We start from the raw sequence: 20,250 nt of genomic DNA, 5'->3' as shown, positions 1-20,250 counted from the left end.
CAATTTAACAGATTAAGATTAATAATTAAGATTTATTAGAAAACATTTTGTCACTTGCTCTTTTTTTTGCTAGATATTTTTTGCTAGAGATTCTAAATATGGAACATCTATTATCTTCCATTATTGCAAGCTACACCTCCGTCATAATTTTAAAGTCGATAGTTTACTCGTTTCCTGACTAGCTTACTTTTTTCCTGAATTCTTTGCAATACGTTATTATGATCTAAATCCCTGCCTCACTTTGTTTTTCAGTAACATAAAAGTCTGCAATTGTCCAATTAAATGACTGTCTAGTTTAATATAATTTGTTGATCATGTTTTTTTTTTATCCGATGTGCACAAAGAGCTAAAATAGCAGAGGAGGTCAGCCAGTTAGATAAGTCTTTGGTATATGTTATGTCAGTCCATTTAACTCTGCCCATTGATTCTCTAACCAACTGGGGCATATATTCTGCCTCTGTAGAACTCTTTGGGCTACAACAATTTCAGGGAATTGATCAAAATGTAAAATCAATTGATTTATCCTCTTTTAGTAAGCCATTCAGCACATAGAAGTCTAAATTAATGGCCACCTGCTTTACACTTATAGCAGCCAGATTACATTTCTTGGGAGAAGATACTTCTTGATATGATGAGCCCTAAATTTTTAGGCTCAGTAAATACTCTCATCTGTCTTTACTGTGTCCATAAAGCCCATCCAATCTTTTTTTCCAGCAATTAAACCATCAGCAGCAAACACAGGAAAGGTCTTGATAGTTTTGCTTTATTTTTCTTTCTGTTTCTCTTCTTTCATAGCAGCAGCATGTTAGGGTGTCATGGGAAATATAATCCAGTTGCTTAGGTTTCCTATCTTAGTTGTCTGAGGCAATAATGGAGGAAGGACAGAAGCAAGACCCCTTCCTTTCTGCACATACATGCTGCTTAACAATATAGGAAAGTAGGAGGGAGAATGTCTGGCAGGGCTAGTTCTGGGAGTTGCTCAGAGTTGATAGGAAAATGAAAAATCTTTTTTTACCTCAATTTTTTTTAATCTCAGCCAGTGAAGAATTTTGGTAATTTAAAAGGTCCTCTTTCATTTATGCTGGTGATTTTATAAGTGCCTAAACTTCTTATACAAACCTGTACTGGAATAAATTTGCTAACCCCCTAGACTTACATATCCATAAGGTTCATATAAGAAATATTTTATATCTGTAAGTAAAAAGAATCCATTTTGGAATGCCAGGTTCCTAAGCATCAGCGTGAAATTAGATTATCTACAATTGAATGAATACAGAGACGAGGAATCTATAATCCTCCAGATTTTGTTGAACCTCAACTTCCAGAAGGCCCAACTCGTTTGTAAATACAGATGTCTGGAGGGTTAGTGGTTGCATATTTCTGTTTCTTCAAAATTTGTTTGAAGAAATCAAATTGTTTGAAGAAATCAAATTGTGAAGACAAAAAATGCCTAGACCACAACCCTCAAAGAATAGGATTTCTTTTCTGTATTAACTATATAATATTGTCTGTTAACGAAGTGATTGAAAATGACTTAAGCTTTTTTTTTGTTTCATTTTATGACCCTGTAATCCCTTTTATCGGGGTAGAGTTGGGGCAACTGAATGGAGCTGAGAGTTTATTGGCAGGATGCCCTTCCTGACCCTATATGGAGTTCATAGCAGATATTTTCTCTTTGTGCCTTGATAGAGAAACATCTGTCAATGCCTAGGATTGAACTCTCAACCTTCTGAGAGTTTTCTTCCTCTTTAAGTCACCACGCCACTCCAGATAAACAATATATAATCTACTTAAGCAATATATAATCCATTATCCTCAATGGAGAAGAAAAAAGAGATGCTGCAGAATTTGGGAGTCCCTTGTCCTATTAAAATAAACTGGAAATAATCGCAATTCAGTTTGTATATGCCATTGTTTTAGACCTTAAAAAAATAAATGCAACATATATAAAGAATCTATACTGCCATTTCTTCAACTACTCTGTTAATAAATAAATAAATAAATAAATAAAGACAGAATTAAAGACAAAACAGTAGACTATAAATCAAAGTACCTTCTCTCCATAGCCTCTATCTTTGGTCATCATTTCCCTGAGTGTCTGTAATACTTTAATACAAAGTTTCTCCTCATTCTCTTCCAGCAGCTGTTTAGTATGTTTTATTAACCTGAAAACAACCAATTGATCACAGTTTGTTTCAGTACTAGAATGTCTACTCAATTAGGAAAGCATTTGTAGGTGTTTGCATTAAAGGTGAAAGAAACAACCAATTGTCTAAAAGACAACCATATTGTCATTTTTTCCCTTCAAAGCATATTTTTTTTCAGATATATATATGTGTGAAGCAATAAATAAACTTTGTTCCATACCCCTTCTACATAGAAAGCTTTGAAGTGCAGTACAATCTGCACTGAGAAAATAAAGTTGCACAAACATGGAATAAAGGAACTAAAATTAAGCAGCTCTGTTATGGAATAACAATATTTGTAGCTTGTTTCATAAAATACAAATTGTTTCTCATGACTTAAGAAATAGGAGGTTCTGAGATGGTATATCAGAAACAAAAAAAATACAACACATTGTTACATTCTATAAGGATTTCTGAACAAAGCATTAATTCATTCATAATGAAATATTCTAAAATTTCAAAATGGGCTATTTGTTATGTTCACTAGCAAAAGTTAACCAGGATCCTCTTACTTAAACTAAGGATAAATTTTACCAGAGATTTGTGGTTGCTAACAAAAGCAATCATTCTTTTGTTTTCTTGACCAAATCCCATGCAGTCTAGCATATATGAATAGCATGCTCCATTTTTACATCAAGCAGATGAACAGAGGAGAAAACCTTAATACAATATAGTATTATGTCACATAAATTTTCTTACTTAGGATTGAGAGACTCCTACCTATCCATCTATCCTCAGACTAACTTTTCACCAATCTACACAATATTGTCATTTTCTAAATAAATAAGATGGACACTGAGGCCTGATTCACATAACATGCTAAGCCACAATGCGGTTTGTATATGACTAGTTTAGCATATTGTGTGAATGTTGCTGTTGTGGTTTAAACAATGACTAATGCGATATATGAATCCAATCATTAAATACTGTGTAACAGAACATGATCTGTAGTACAATTTTATTAAAATTACGAAAACGAAAGTCTTCGGTAATGATGGTCGAAGTTATTGTCATCTAGGTACACCTTCCGATGATCTTAGAACGTTTCTTTCTTTCTTTCTTTCTTTCTTTCTTTCTTTCTTTCTTTCTTTCTTTCTTTCTTTCTTTCTTTCTTTCTTTCTTTCTTTCTTTCTTTCTTTCTTTCTTTCTTTCTTTCTTTCTTTCTTTCTTTACATGATAACAAATTGATAGCAAAATAAGATCAATTTACCCTAACCTATAGTAACAATCTAGAAGAGAACAAGAATTATTTTAAAATAATAAAGAAAATGCTGACCCTCAACTTACTTGCAGATAAAACCTCCACTTTCACATTTCCTTCTTGCATCTGTATTTTCTGGGAAAAGCAGTTCTGGTCTATGAAGGACATCCACCAATACAGACAATTCAGCTTGGACCAGTGGCCGTAAGCGATCTTCCAAAGCTGATACTATATCCTGAGGTAAGTGTATATTTAGTTTAAAACTTACATGGACAAATCACACAGACAAGTACTTTTTAAAAACAATTATGCCAATAAAATAAGAATATGGTTAATTAAAACAAGATTAATACAGAAAATATTAACATAATGGACCTGCAGATTTCATTGTTTCCACATTTCTCTTCTCATTGTTAGTAGAAATAGGTTCCTTTAAAGTTACAAACACTAAGTACTTATAATACAATACTGCTAACATTTGCTTACTAAAATCTTCCATTTGCTTACTAAAATCTGTAAATGGAAGTTATAAAAAGCAAAATAGGCAATATTATTATTACTATTATTAGCATTTATTACATATCAGAAATGAAAACATTATGTTGACAAAATAAGATGGTCAATGGAAAAGAGAAAATACAGGGGGGAAAAAACAGCTGAAAGAGGACTGAGGTGAATATAGGAGTGGAAGGACTGAGGAACATAAATGCAATAAAAACGACCCGGAAGTGAGCATGATTGACTACAGTCTTAATTAGGAGCTTCTCCAGTGAAATGTTTTGTTTATAACTACTGAGATCACCAAATTTGATCAGCCCCATTTGCACAAGACCTCAGCATCCAAGCATTCAGCTTCCATGGAAAGGCATCTATCCAGTTCAGAAGGCAGTATTTTCAGTATTAAGCAAAAGTCAAGAACACAGGGACATAATCTGAAACTGACAAAAATAAATAAAAATAATAATAAAATAGTAAATAAATAAAAGTTAATAATTAAAATTGTGCATGAATAAATTAAAAAGAAAACAAAAACAAATAAAAACCTCAAAGGGCAGATTCGCTGGACCACTGGGTCTTTTTCTGCCATCAGTTTTCTATATTTCTACTATACCTATACCTATTATAAAATAGTAATATTTTATAATATTTGTGAAATATTTGTGGAACGGGCACAAATGTGATCTTGAGTGTGTAGAAAATGAGTATAAAATAAAATGGCCATTAGAGAAGCAAGATATTAAATAATCCTTAACTAAATATTTAGTGCCATATAAAGGTGTGTGAGAATATACTTGAGAGACAGCAGGCAGAGAAGACACAGACTAGGCAAAGATCAGATAAAAGGCTGCTTAGTCTACAGGACTAGGAACATGGCAAGTCTCAGAAGGAACATGGCAAACATCTCAGAAGGGACTCATCCTGCAAAGACTGGGGGGGGGGAGAGGGGGAAAGTGTAGTTTCAGACTTGCAAGATTCTGTTGTTGTAATTTTACAATAAAGGTTTTACTCACAGTTGGTGCTTCTTGCCTGGGCTATCTCAAAGAGATGACATGTTATTTCTTGATACAAATTGCCTATCCCCTAAATGCTTAAAAGCAGGTACTGAGATATACTCACTTGCAATCTCTCGATGATATTACGATAATCCCTTGAAGCTGCCATCACAGAATCTCTTCGAGCAGCGTTTCTTGCCGTCATCCTCCAGTTCATTGCTGTTTTTTGCACTATATTGTGAGACTTCAGGAAAAGGTTATTGACCTGGCTGTCGAGATCCACCGGGATAGCAATTGCTCGGCTCTTTGCTAAAATGTATAATGCATTGTCATTTGTTCAACCAATGATATGTTATACAACATGCATTTCATAAGGACATAAATCAGATTTGTATCTGGAGAAATGAAAGGGCAAATTTAGGTAGGGAACATTGACATATGTAGATATGTTTTGTTCATGCTTTTGATATTACTGTGTTTGCGTGTACGCTATAGCAGCTTCTATTAGGCAAAATCCTTTCAGTCCAGCATTCTGTACCCATAATGGCCAACCAAAGTTTTATTTGTAAACTGCTCAAAGTCATTTAGACAGTGAAATGGGTGGTATCTAAATTTGAAAAACAAAAGAATGCCAAAGGGAAACCCAAGTCAAACATGAACATCTTACAGCCTGTTCCTGTGCTTGTTTCCCAATTTGCACAAATTAACAAGTTTCTATAACCAAAGGTAATACAGTGTCATCATGCCTAATATACACTCTCAATTGTGAAAATAAAGCATATCTTTGATTAGACTGTTAGGGTTCCACAGAAAAATACTTGTAGAAATATATTCCGATGGTCCGTATTTCAAGTTATTAATAAAAAACACCATAATTTAAAGTAATCGATGAAAAGGGAGAACACTTAAGGGCAAGATATTTATGATAGACAGATTTATTGAAGGGTAAGAGCTTATGTGGATTAATCTTTACAGTCCTACAGTCACTAAGGCTTCCCAGTGAAATTCCAAAATTGTTCACCTTCCAGAAGAAGGTGAAGACCAAACTCTTCTGGAGGGTGTTTGGGATATGAAGCCATGTCATTGTTGCTAGTGGACTTAAGTATTTAGATATTGCACATCTTGTACTATTATATGCTTTGGGAATGGTTGTCATAATCCACTTAATCTGTTTAGATTGCAGCAGGTATAAAATTGATTAATAAGTCAATAAATCAATATAGGTTTCTTACCTACATCTGAAAGTACTCTGATACAACTTTCCACTGATGCTTTTTGACTGGGCATGAGCCAGTTACAGTGATATACTCGAAACACACCTTGTAAAAGTTGCACAAACACAGGCTGGCGAGTCTGAAAAGAAACCAAGAATATGTACATTTCAATTCAAGGAAAAGAGAAAAGTAACAAGAGAAATAGAAGTCTATAAATGTGATGAGTTGGACTGAAGCTAAGCAACCAAGCATGAAAAGTGATTTGTTGTGAACCCAGAGATACAGCATTTTAAAAGCAAATTGTCTTAAAGTTCTGGGGTATAGAGTTGCACTATTACCTACTGAAGCAATTACATTTTTTTTCAAATTATCAAGTGAAATTAAAATTGTTGTTGTTGTTGTTAATTGCGAAGTCGTGTCCGACCAATCGCGACCCCATGGACAACGTTCCTCCAGGTCTTCCTGTCCTCTACCATCTTCTGGAGTCAATTTAAGTTCACGCCTACTGCTTCAGTGACTCCATCCAGCCACCTCATTCTCTGTCGTCCCCTTCTTCTATTGCCCTCAATCTTTCCCAGCATTAGGCCCTTCTCCAGTGAGTCCTTCCTTCTCATTAGGTGGCCAAAGTATTTGAGTTTCAACCTCAGGATCTGGCCTTCTAAAGAGCAGTCGGGGTTGATCTCTTCTAGGACTGACCGGTTTGAACGCCTTGCAGTCCAAGGGACTCGCAGGAGTCTTCTCCAGCACCATAGTTCAAAGGCCTCAATTCTTTGTCGCTCAGCCTTTCTTATGGTCCAACTTTCACATCCATACATTGCAACTGGGAAAACCATGGCCTTGACTATACGCACTTTTGTTGGTAGGATGATGTCTCTGAAATTAAAATACCTACCCTAAAATAGGGAATAAAATCTATTGGAAGCTGTGGGTGGAATCTATTTAAATTTAAATTTAAATCTAATTCTATTTCTTTGTGTAAAACTTGTTAAGACAAATTGGAATAAAAAAAAGTCACACTTCAATTATGTCAGCGTATAAGTTAGACTACAAATATGATATGATAAATGGAATGTTCTCATAGGAAAGCAATTAAATGGCCAGTAGATGGCTCTGTAACATTACTAAAAATATGCTAAAGATTAAAAATTAGAAGGCAGGAATCTCCTGCCCTTCTACAGAAAGCATCCTTNACAAATTGGAATAAAAAAAAGTCACACTTCAATTATGTCAGCGTATAAGTTAGACTACAAATATGATATGATAAATGGAATGTTCTCATAGGAAAGCAATTAAATGGCCAGTAGATGGCTCTGTAACATTACTAAAAATATGCTAAAGATTAAAAATTAGAAGGCAGGAATCTCCTGCCCTTCTACAGAAAGCATCCTTTAGGGAAATGTGGAATACTGAAACAGTCAACCTCTTAGTTTTATCTACAATTCAATCTTTCCAGAAATTGTTTTCAACTACAAAAACATATCCCAAGATCAAATTAGGTATAATAATAAGAAACGTAGATCTCATTTTGCTTTGCAGATTTTAATTCTTTATTTAGTTTCTTACCTGCAAAGTTGTGCTCTGGTCTGAAAATGGAGAACTGAAGAAGGTGGTAACTATACTCATCACTATTTCAGTCACATATTTTTCCAATATAGAATCTGCATGCTTCCTATCACTGGTATTGTTGCAAGTCTGGAAAATAATGCAATCTGTTAAAACGAAACAATGCAAATTCTCTCACAAATACCAAGCAATTAAACTTAATATACCTAGAGAGAAATCTTTCTAGAAATTCTGAAACAATATAAAGCATATTTGGGGAGGGAATGGAATAGAAATATAGGCAGTCCTCAACTTAGTCATTCATTTAACGACAGTTCAAAGTTACCACAGCACTGAAAAATGTGCCGTATGATCAGTCCTTGAACTTACGACTGGCACAGCATCCATATGGTCACATGATCAGAATTAAGTTGCTTGGCAACTAGCATGTATTTACAATGGTTGTAGCATCTTGGGGGGTCATGTGATCATCATTTGTGACTTTTCCAACCAGCTTCCAACAAGCAAAGTCAATAGGGGAAGCCAGATTCACTTAATAACCATATTATTCACTTAACTGCAGTGATTTGTTTAACAATGGCAAAAAAAGTTGTAAAATTGGGCATAACTCTCTCCTGGTTAGCAATGAAAATTCTGGTTCTAATTGTGATTGTAAGTTGAAAATTTCCTATATGTGCAATTTAAAAAAAAAAACTTTTTATAAGCACTAATAATGTTGCTACAAATGTCCGCTTCAGTGTTTGAGAAGAAGATACTGGAGAATCAGAACAGACACAAATTGTTAGACTGAAAGTTAAAAAGAGAAATCCTCCTTCTCTTTTAAAACTTCAGGGCCTCTTGGAGGAAGAAATAAATATTTCATAATTCACTTTTTCCAAGAAGAAAACTTGTTTTGGATAGAAACCCAACTTACAAATCACACTTATCAATAAACTGAAATGTAGTCACTAGAATTGTAGGGGGGGGGATCTAATAATTGTCAACCAAATATCACATCATTGCCCTAAACATGCACATACTCCAATATACCTAGCATGCAGTGAGGATTGATTCTGCTCAGTATCCTAATAAGTAGCTTTGGGAAAGAAAAATAGAAAGGTATGTGTGTGCTTAGAGGAAGTGTAACAATGGAATGCTTTGCTTGAAGGAAATGAATGGGTGGAATTTGACAAGGACCCCTCCTTTTTAAGAGAAAGGATAAAGGGAAGGGCTTGTTATGTTTGCCTTCAGAAGTAGTAGGGGCTTCAACAATAGAGGTGTTTAAGAACCATTTGTCTGAAATGGCATAGGTTCTCCTGTTTGAGCAGGAGGTTGGACTAGAAGACCCCCAAGGTCCCTTTCGACTCTTTATTCTGTTCTGTATCACTTTTTTCCCCAACGTGGACAAAGATAGCAGTATCTAAAAACAGGCATTGCAGTAAAAACATTAAAAAGGCTTCTAATATAATTATTCATCATAGATGCCTATGCTTACCAAAGAACAGAAAACCAACAACATGAAAAGTTAACTAGGAACTGGAGGTTGAGGACAATTACAGAAGAATTAGAAAGCTGCAAATCACAGAAATATGAAACCTACATAGAAATCTAAATGGACACATATTATCACTACAATTACATGAGAAAAGCCAATGTTATTACTGTTGTTAAATCTATGCCATATATGCATAAAATTACAGAGAATGTTTCAAATGAAACTGAAGCCATGGATATGACTTTCACAGCTCTTTCCAAATAGACATTTTATAAGTAGCATTCAGATGTGGCTTGCATGATTTACCCTTTAATATTTCCATCTATAAATACTTACCCTACAGATATCAACCAGAAAGTTTTCAAAGAGCTTCCACATATGATTGCTTGTATAAATCTCTTTCATTTCAACTTCTGTGTCGACATAGCAGTGATTTAGAAAATTAATATAGGCTATTTTCACCTGCAGATAATAAATCAAATAATTTATATACCCTTTTAAAAAATAGATTAAAATTGTCAGGTAAGTCTGGACAATTATGAAAAAAATAACTCCAAACTCAGAGATAAAACTCATCTTTGCCACATTCTTTTTTTATCTCTATAAAGTATTCTCCTGCTTAGTTAATCTATCAGTCATTATCAATATTACTTTAGTTGTTCCAAACCACAAACCAGGTCAACTCATCATTTTACACCAGGGGTCTTCAAACTTTAAATGAACATGGATTATTTATGTACAAAGTGGTGCCACTTTTTTATTTAAAAAAATCAGAAGATTGCCACCAATCATGTTTATTTTCTAAGGCATTTATTGGGCTCAGGGTTATTCCTATAAACCAGAAAATAGAAGAGGCTTGCCTTTTGTTAGGTCAGACAGAGTTTCTCACTCAATCAAGTGAATCAGGCTAAAAAGTGTGAGAGATACCAAGGAAATGCTTATAGGTACATTTCTTCTAAGAAACAAAGGTGAAACCGAAGAAAATTTCATACATTGTAAAAAAAAAAAGTTTAACACTAGTTTAGCTGTCTGTGAAAATGGTAAACAAATGTATCAGTGTTGCGCTAGGAAAAAAGTTACTAAAAGGCAATTAATTTCTAATAACAGCCTTTGATATTCTCTGTTCTTGTTTAAACTGTAATGAAAACCGTAATCTGTCCTTAACTGAATCCTTGATCTAAGGTACGAGGCTACTTGTCCTTGAGGAAAAGTGGGGAATTAAATTAAAGAAAGTATAAAAACTTCCATCATGTTCCTCATCCTGATTAAAACATAATCACTGACCGTTCACCTAAGACTAACAAGATGGAGCAAGCAAAACAGCATGTTACCTCAGGTATGCAATCCTCATGGGTTACAACTCTAACAATGTCATCCAAGGGGAGAAGAGAGTTGCACTTGATTTCAGTGTAGACATTTTTGCCCTCTGTGCAAACAGCCAGTAATTCTACTAAGTGGATGTGGTACATGAGGGCACTGTTTTCATCCATTCTGTCCCGTTCTGATCTCATCATCTGCACTAGTGTCTGGAATGAGGCTCTGTCATTGTAGAACACAAGGACATCCTCCCCTGCATTGACCAGCTACCAAGAGAAGAGAGTCATAATTCCATCCTACATGAAGAATAATTAACACAATGTTCAACAGGCTCCTAGCAAATCAGCAAGTTGCACCCATGATCATGTCTTCTACAATCGTTCTTTGATAGTTTGTACATGTCTACAGCAACATTTTGACATGTTTGTTAAATTTATATTGTGAATTAAGAGTAATCTGGGGAAGGTGTGAAAATGTGGGCTACCAGGACTGAGAAATAGTGCTCTCTCTTGTTACAGAAAATTGGTATGGTTGCTTCAATCCTAACTAATTAACACATACACTCTTTTGAGTTTAGTTCACAAAGCAAGTCTATGTCGATCTCTTAGCAAAAAACCAGAAGAGGCATATTAATGTCTCCTGGCAAACCTATTTACTAGAATGCAAACCCCATTAAAATATGTGAGATTACATCTAAAGTAAGATGCTTTGCAGTCTTATAAGAAAGTGACATAGCTTTCGTTGGGAAGATATTTGTTAAAATGCCGTATTTTTAATCATTGTTTCCTTAGAGAATAAACTACTTTAGCGTGAGCCTTCCTTTTTATAGCTGTGTTTCGTACACAAACACAGGGAAATTTGCAAAATTAACATACTGTAACTTTCCTTTACTTGCCAACCCATTAAACTACTCGATCAAACAACTGTGATAAAAGGAAGATACTGTATCAGGTACAGAAAAACCCTGGCTTAGACTGCTGAAGGCTCCAAGTCCTGTCAGCCCCAATGCCACTTCTACCAAGGAGCAGCTCTGCAGGGTGGCCAAAAGGGCAGGGATGGGGGGCAGGGAGGGATAAGCAGGTGGTGGGAATTAAAGAGGAGAAAGTCCCTTATCTTCTCTTACCAAGGCTTGGGTCTGGGAGGGACCAAGCTGGGAATGGCTTGCAACAGGGTAGGCCCTTACCTAATGACTGCTAGGATTCAGTTAACAACAGCAACTGAGGACTACCAGGACTGTGTCATTAAAGAATACAGATGTGTGATATTGTGTTTTATGACTACATTGTTTAGTTCCAGTCCTGTTTACTATTGTACCTTGAAGACTATCTGTTTAGCTTTTAATACCAACTCCTGAACACTGATTTCTAACAACAGCCAGTTTCTTATTGTTTAGAGCAGGGGTAGGCAACCTTGGCTCTTTTATGACTCATGGACTTCAACTCCTGCTGGCTCAGGAATTCTGGGAGTTGAAGTCCACGAGTCATAAAAGAGCCAAGGTTGCCTACCCCTGGTTTAGAGCTTCTTAAGACTGATCTTATATCTATAAATATGCAGTATGGAGGCATCTTTCTCACCTCAGCCATGACCATATCCTGACATTTTTTAATGAACTTCCCTTCAGCCTTAACAATTGTCTGGAGGAATTTAATGTACTGGACATTCCTTCCATGGGTTTCAATGCAGTGCACAAAGTGCTGAACCACTCGCTCGTTAATTTCACTGCAAAGCTGGAAATTATTCATGAAGATATGCTGCATTGTCACGGCTTCCAGAATCTATTAAAGAACAAAAATAGAGACCATAACAATATTAACCACTCAACAAGAGGTGCTGCACACTGGATTTAGAAATTCAGGAATCTGGCATTCCAAATATCCTGGCAACCTTTCACGAGACAGCTTCATCCATACCTTTCAGCTTCTTGGGATTCTTTTCTTAAAACTGCAGATTACAGATCTACACCAAGACAGCGCCAGGGAAATCAGAAGATCCAGGCAGTTCAAATGAATATAAAGATTTATTGCAAGCTTAATCTCTCTACAAGCAACTGAACTACTAATGGTCCAAGCAAATTGGTGGTAGATAAGGGACAATGGAATTCAAGGTGGGTTGGACTTAGGTCTCTTGAGGGTGTGAAGGGACTCATGACAGATGATGCTTTTCACCCTTCCGTCAGGCTCATCCTGCTCTTTTCCTACCAGTAACCCATTTGGAAAAAAGAAAGAATCTGCAAATGAGCTATTCCTGGTTGGTGTGCTGTACCATTCTTGGAAAAACATAAATCACAGGTTTCTTAGGAACGTTGGAGCATATCACATTCCTTCTGCTTTATTATGAATTTTTCCATCACATAATTTGTACTGCAGCATCCAGAACTACTGAATATGCTGCACCAGAGGATCAGTCAGAATAGAGATGGAAGGGACCTTGGAGGTCTTCTAGTCCAACCCCCTGCTCAAGCAGGAGACCCTATAACATTTCAGACAAGTGACTGTCCAAAACATCACAAAATTGTAGGCAAAGCCGTGTGCCAAAAAAGAGCAGCTTGAAGAGAATCTTAAGGCTTTTTGCCTGTTTTTTGTATTTTTAAAGCATACAAGCTTTGGCAATGAAGCAGAAATGGAGATTTCAAAATTGGATTTGTATTCCTAAAACTCTCGGTGCAACTCAAAACTCAACAACCTGGGACCAATATAAAACAGGTTTATGAAATAGACTTTAATTAAATTATTTCTTACCCCAGGATTGAGAAACAGATTTATATGCTTGTGCAACAAAGCCTGATTTTGTTGATTGCCAGCACAGAAGTTCTGTAGAAACTCATGAGCAAGTTTCATGATCTCCTGCATGCGTATATCTTCGGCCTATGATTATAACATACAAAAAATAAATCTCCCAAAGGATTAAGAATACAATAGGTTTAGGATGACCTAATCTAAGGGTTTTACATTGGGATTAGACAAATAGAACACAAGCCTGTACATAATAATTATATTAAGCAAATTAAAGAAAACAGATTTAAAGGATTCAGTTGCAAAGTAATGTGAGGTTTAAAGGATTCTGTGATGTTTAAAAGATTCAGCTGCAAAGTTGCACCAGCCACTTACACTTGCACGAGCCAATACAAGGTTTCTAAATATTTGATAGCCAATTACAGAATATCATTGCCAGTTTGTGCTCAGAAAATATTAGCACAATCATTTTATTAATGGGAATAATAGGTGCAACTTAGCCAAGATTTCCAAAGTTCTCTTTTGAATGTCCTCCTTCCATTTAGCTAGCAATCAACATACACACCGTGTGTATATATACAACTGTTAGAACTTTCAAAAACATCATTACTAAGAAACTCCTTACTTCCTTACATGAGTAAGATTTTTAGTCAACTGAAGGCAATACCTAATGCTCCCTCCTCTTATTTTCTCTATAACTCTAATCTTGTGAGGTGGGTTGGACTGAGAGAAAGCAACTGGTCCAATGAAGAGAAGCTGGAATACTCCCATTTTCACTAGTTTTAAACTCAGAGCACCCAAATAATAATAATAATAATAATAATAATAATAATAATAATAATAATAATAATAATAATAATAATAATAATAATAATAATAATAATAATAGAAGAAGAAGAAGAAGAAGAAGAAGAAGAAGAAGAAGAAGAAGTAGTAGTAGTAGTAGTAGTAGTAGTAGTAGTAGTAGTAGTAGTAGTAGTAGTAGTTGGAAGGGAACTTGGAGGTCTTCTAGTCCAATCCCCTGCTCAGGCAGGAAACCCTATACCATTTCGGACAAATGGTTGTCCAGTCTCTTCTTAAAAACTTCCAGTGTTGGAGCATTCACAACTTCTGGAGGCAAGTAGTTTCACTGATTAATTGTTCTAACTGTCAGAAAATTTCTCCTTAGATTGCTTCTCTCTTTGATTAGTTTCTTGTCCTGCCTTCAGACACTTTGGAGAATAGCTTGACTCCCTCTTCTTTGTGGCAACCCCTGAGATATTGGAACACTGCTATCATGTCATCCCTGTTCTGAACATCTTCTTTCCATTCATCCTTTGTGATGCTTTGCTTCTCTTACTGCATGCTCCAAGACTATACACGTTTACCAGTTTTAAATTGCGATGAAAATCAGCTATTCAGATTATAGTATTAATTTTTATGCACAACTAAAGGACCAGCTATTGCCTTAGACACGTCATTTCTATCTCCTTCTCAATAAAAACAAAATTATTCTGGGTTTTTCTTTTATTCATCCTTTTAATAGAGAAAGCCTTGGCAGAAATACTACTACTAATAATAATAATAGTAAAGTTGGAAGGGACCTTGAAGGTCATCTAGTCCAACCCCCTGCTCAGGCAGGAAACCCTATACCATTTCGGACAAATGGCTGTCCAGTCTCTTCTTAAAAACTTCTTAAAAACTTCTTAAAAACTGTCCAAAGTGGCTTCAATAAGCAACAGAGCAGTGATTAAAATGCAGTATTGTAAGCTGACTCTGCTCATAGCCTCCAGTGATTCTCACTGGCTCAAGGTCAACTCAGCCTTCCATCCTTCCAGGTCAGTAAAATGAGGACCCAGATTGTTGGGGGCAATATGTTGATTCTGTAAACCGCTTAGAGAGGGCTGTAAACCACTGTGAAGTGGTATATTAGTTTAAGTGCTGTTGCTAAGTATTAAATGAATAAACTATTTCCAAAGATTTGCAGCTTCTTTGATGTTCAGTACCATTTATGAGAGGTGTGTTTTAGACAGAATTAAAGATATGAAAATATTTTGTGGACAAAGTTAAAGTAAAAGATGCATGCAAACCTCACTTTCTCATAGGGGATTTGCAAGAGTTCCAGTACCACCGCATGAGCCCCCATGTTTCGGAGCAATCTTTGTTGCTGTTTCCTGCTTTTCCTAACCAAGATACTCTCCTGGACACAAAGCTTACTGAGACGAAGCAAAATCTGCAAAGACATATTCCTTTTAGAAATTGATTGTTTTTTCCCCAGACACAGCATTGCACAAGAAAAAGTCTCTCTGATTCAGCAAAACACATTGATCAAGATACTGATCAAATGAAAAATATTAAAATATTAAAGTGAAAATTAAGGATATAGTTGACGGGATCTACCAGAGAGAATATTTAAGGAAAAAAGAAACATTTGTTTGAACATGTGGATTGTGAATTATAGAAATCAATTGTTAACGATTTTTCTTTACAAATGTAAACCAAGCAAACACACTGTTAACCAACTATTATGTGATTTATGTTTTAAAAACCAATAAAGCTTAATATAAAAAAAGTCTTTCTTCAACAGAACGACGAACGATAAAGAGCAAAGAGTTTGGTTTTAAGAGCAAAATAAGAAAATGAACTGCAAATGAGGCAGCAATTTTGCTACCACAATTAAAGCCCAATGTTGGACCCCCATTTTAATTTTCATATTCAAGGAAAAAAAGCTTCTGTCTCTTCACATTCCAGTAACAGACATACAGCAAAAAAATTATCCAAATCTCAGACGTTTCATGTGGATAAATTAGTATTTCCAGGAGCTGACACTGTATCTGCTTTGCTCTAAACCAGGGGTAGGCAACCTTGGCTCTTTTATGACTCGTGGACTTCAACTCCCAGAATTCCTGAGCCAGCATGGCTGGCTCAGGAATTCTGGGAGTTGAAGTCCACGAGTCATAAAAGAGCCAAGGTTGCCTACCCCTGCAGTATCAGGTCTATAGGATCCAATCTGGGTCAGTCACCAAGACCAGTGGTTTTGTCTCCTAGCTTTTGGACATATACTGGAGCCCATATTCAACTCCTCTCTAGCAGAGTGTTATTAAGTCTACTTTTCATAAATCGGATAAGCAGAATGATTGACAAAAATGCTTAATTTGTCAGTCTAGTTTTTTTCTGTTTGAAATGAGGAAAGGGAAGAGAGAAGCAAGATAGAATCCTAACAATATACCTACATATATTTTATAGGTAAAAATTATGTAGCAATCCTGCATTTCTGTCTTTCACCCCAGCCCCAAGCAAACATGGGAGTACATATTGGGATTAGCTTAAAGCTGTTTGCCCAATTGAAATGCAAATTAAGATGTACACATGACACATAGTATCAATACTTCATTTGCCTAATTTATCACATCTTGAGCTTGTTAAAATCTAGTTAAACAGAGTTATGATCTTTAACATTGTTAACAAATATTTATCCCTGTACCGAACATTTAGCCCTTCTTTAGGAACCAAAATTCTTTAACTACAGAGCACCATGTATTCAGCAACTGCCTTTTTTATCTTCTCTAAGTCAAAGAGTATTTTACGCTCAAACAAAAACAGAATTACTCTGTTACACATTTAAAATTCTTCAGCATATACTTAAAAAAGAAAACTGTACAGATGAAATGGGTATTTGGGAATGCAAGAATCTTACCTCTTTTACTACCCTATAATTATAGCTACTAGTGCTTTCCGGTTTAGAGGATTTGCTGCGACCTTCCTAAGGGACAAACAAAATCAATATATTAAATTGGTTTTTAAGACCCTGGAGCTCATGAATATACACTATGAGCATTTTTTTTCTTACCAGAACTCTCCAATATTTACTATTGCAGCAGGTTTTGCCAATACTGAGGCATTGAGAAAAGGCAGAGGGACATTTCAACAAAATCTTAAATATTTATGAAGATTCTTTTCTTCATGTAAGATCGATTCATATCCCATCATTAATAATCTAATAATAATTATTGAAGGCACGTTGCACATTTTCTTTCCTTTCTGTCAATTCTGCAGTAATATTGTAGCATTTTTCAATTACCACTTAAGTTTTATTGTTTGTTTAATGCTATTATTACAGACCAAAGATTGAGACATGCTGACATTGTACACATACCTATCTAAGACGATATTTTCTCACCATGCCAGTAAATATTTTTCTTTCAGTTTATGACACATAACCAAGGATGAATTTGCTGAATTATTTACATATGGATTTAAAAGAGGTAAGAATGTTGATATGACATTGCTTATTAGCCATGGCATATGCTTAACAACTGCTGTGAAAAAGGTCGTAAAATCCAGCATGGTCATGTGACAATCCGCTTTATGATTGTCATACCTGAGCAAAATTGCAGGCTCAGTTATGATCATAAGTTGAGGACTACCTGTACTAGACAAAAAGAAGAGAACTAGGGGACCTCTGGCTAAAACATGGGCTTAGTAATCAAAGAAGATGGGACTAGAGGCCAGAAATAGTTTGGCTTGGTATTTAAAAGATAATTTGTTTCAAGCCTTTGAAAACTTACACGAATCTGTCAAAACATTTTATACAACAAGAAAGAGAGTGCTTATTTCATTAAAATAATAGTAAAAACTTATTTTATCTATTTATTAGATTTGTGGAAAAACTACATTATACCATACTGGAAGATACATTCAACTAGATTATACTGAAACCAGCCCCCCCCAAACATACAACACTGACTATATTATACCGATTCTTAATATTTTTATAGTTATCAATTAAGCTAGGATTAATACTCCGTGCCAGGAGGGCACATTGAAGCTCTTAAACTGCACTGATAAAAGTTCTTCTTACCTCCTTTTTCTTATGTTCATTTTCTCCTGTTGTTACCTCTGCAGCTTCATCCGGCCCTTGTCCTTTGTAGACCCAGAGTTCCGATTTTTCAACAATGGACCTCAGCTGATCCAAATCTTGCTTTATCTGCTTGTAATTGTCAACATCTTGGCTGGTAACAAGCAGTTGAACCTTACATGAATTGCAATCGGTTAGTTGCAATAAGTGTTTGCTCTACATATTTCAAAGCAAACAGAGAACATTGCACAGCTTTAAACATTTACCTGTTTAAAGGCCTGGAGGACTTCTTGCCTCTGACTAAAGTGTCTGAAGAGTAGCTGAAGCGCCCCAGACACAAGCGGAGGATAGTCATGCATGGTTAAATGGAGCAAAACTCTCAGGAAAGTTCTGCCACCATGATCATCCAAATCTAGTGGCGTATTCTCTTCACTGAAAACACAAAATATAACAACATTAAAACAAAAGTAACAACTCTGACTTCTTAAGTAAGCTTAAGGACATCTCAGTTTCTCTGACTGTATTTCATCTGGTGTTAGGAGAAAAGTAGTAACCTCTTTCTTTCATTGACTGCAAAACTTTTCAGGTGAGCTCTACCTGGCTTGTCTTCATTTTTCCAATTGCAATATTCAACAATCATACGTTATCATAATAATGGTAATTTATCCCCTCTCATCCTTGCATTTCGGTAGTGTATGACCCAACACTGCAGCATACAATAAAAGATGTTGCTTAAACTAACAGCATTCTCTTGTTCAGTATCCCTCCAATCTATTTGCTTTATTTTTCTTTATTGATGGAACATATACAGTATAATCTTCACTTTTTAGGTATAAAAATCCCCTAGGAGTATTTTTCTAGCAAAGGAAAGGACAAGCAAAGGAAAGGACAAGATAAGAGAACTGAAGAAAACAGATTAAACCCTCAACTGGCCTATTTTCCAAAGCGCCTGAAGGCAGAACAAGAAGCAATGGATGGAAACTAATCAAGGAGAGAAGCAACTTAGAACTAAGGAGAAACTTCCTGACAGTTAGAACAATTATCCAGTGGAACAACCTGCCTCCAGAAGCGGTGAACGCGCCAACACTGTAAGTTTTTAAGAAGAAACTGGACAGCCCTTTGTCCAAAATGGTATAGGGTTTCCTGCCTGAGCAGGGGGTTGGACTAGATGACCTCCAAGGTCCCTTCCAACTTTATTATTATTATTATTATTATTATTATTATTATTATTATTATTATTATTATTATTATTATTATTTAAATTTGGTAAATAGAAACAACTAAAGGAAAGATCTAAGCATTATAGTGCATAGCCAATATTAGTTGTTTGTTTATTAAATGTACATATCCACTTATTTTCGATTCTGCAACTCTGGGGGGCTTACAGAATTAAAAAGAAAAAAGCAATATAAAAACAACCACAAAACAAAACAAAACAAAAAAACTATTAGGAGCAATAAGACAATGAAACATAACTTGCAGGAGAGCACCATTCATTTCTTAGAAATGATATTTGTATTAATAAGCAAGGGCTCCTTGATAAAGAAGCTGAAAACATCAAACAAGAAAAGACTGGAATAAAGTGTGAGGTAACCCATAGACACCATGGCCTTGGAATATAAAGGAGAGAACATGGTGTTGGAAAGCCAAAGTTCTCCCTCAAGAGTCTTTGGAATTTCCCAACTCCCTTTCATCCACATGGGACAGAAGGCCATGCCCCTTTCAGTAATATTCCTCTCTCTATTTTTTTCCATTCTGATAGGTATATGTATATAAAGGTAAAAGTAAAGGTTTCCCCTGTCCAGTTGTATCTGATACTGGGGGGCGGTACTCATCTTCATTTCTTAGCTGAGGGAGCCAGCCTTGTCTGAAGACATTTCCATGGTCAGGTGGCCAGCATGACTTTATTGGCCACCCCAATGATGCCCTTGACATGATGACCCGATGTCTGGAGGCCATGAGGGTCTGGATGGGGAGGAACAGACTCAGGCTCAACCCGTCCAAGACCGAGTGGCTGTGGTTACCGGCGCCTCCGCATAGTCAGCTGATTCCATCGCTGACTATAGGGGGCGAAACTCTGGCTCCCTCGGATCGGGTACGCAACTTGGGTGTCCTCCTGGATCCACGGCTGACACTGGATGACCAGTTGGCGGCCGTGACCAGGGGGGCGTTTTATCAGGTTCGCCTGATTCACCAGTTGCGACCTTTTCTGGACCGGGACGCCCTACGCACG

The 20,250-nt window shown here is 36.1% G+C and overlaps 1 protein-coding gene across 3 annotated transcripts in view; it reads right to left on the bottom strand.

Moving 5' to 3' along the window:
• The window catches only part of ITPR1 (inositol 1,4,5-trisphosphate receptor type 1), a 229,458-nt gene that overhangs the window by 99,135 nt on the left and 110,073 nt on the right, over positions 1-20,250 (bottom strand). For all 3 annotated transcript variants that reach the window (XM_029285403.1, XM_015822583.1, XM_029285402.1), the window contains 13 exons: positions 18,284-18,452; positions 18,021-18,191; positions 16,857-16,922; positions 15,255-15,392; positions 13,187-13,312; positions 12,023-12,223; positions 10,463-10,714; positions 9,468-9,593; positions 7,658-7,786; positions 6,113-6,233; positions 5,005-5,189; positions 3,474-3,622; positions 2,054-2,165 (listed from right to left, as the gene is read on the bottom strand). In XM_029285403.1, the coding sequence (XP_029141236.1) occupies positions 2,054-2,165; positions 3,474-3,622; positions 5,005-5,189; positions 6,113-6,233; positions 7,658-7,786; positions 9,468-9,593; positions 10,463-10,714; positions 12,023-12,223; positions 13,187-13,312; positions 15,255-15,392; positions 16,857-16,922; positions 18,021-18,191; positions 18,284-18,452 (1,945 nt within the window). The remainder of the gene's footprint in view (positions 1-2,053; positions 2,166-3,473; positions 3,623-5,004; positions 5,190-6,112; positions 6,234-7,657; positions 7,787-9,467; positions 9,594-10,462; positions 10,715-12,022; positions 12,224-13,186; positions 13,313-15,254; positions 15,393-16,856; positions 16,923-18,020; positions 18,192-18,283; positions 18,453-20,250) is intronic.

The sequence above is a fragment of the Protobothrops mucrosquamatus genome, unplaced genomic scaffold (genome assembly GCF_001527695.2).
Source record: "Protobothrops mucrosquamatus isolate PMUCROS unplaced genomic scaffold, P.Mucros_1.0 scaffold1610, whole genome shotgun sequence".
NCBI lineage: Eukaryota > Metazoa > Chordata > Lepidosauria > Squamata > Viperidae > Protobothrops > Protobothrops mucrosquamatus.
Note: the sequence above shows the minus strand (reverse complement) of the source record. Positions and strands in the feature narration are given on the sequence as shown.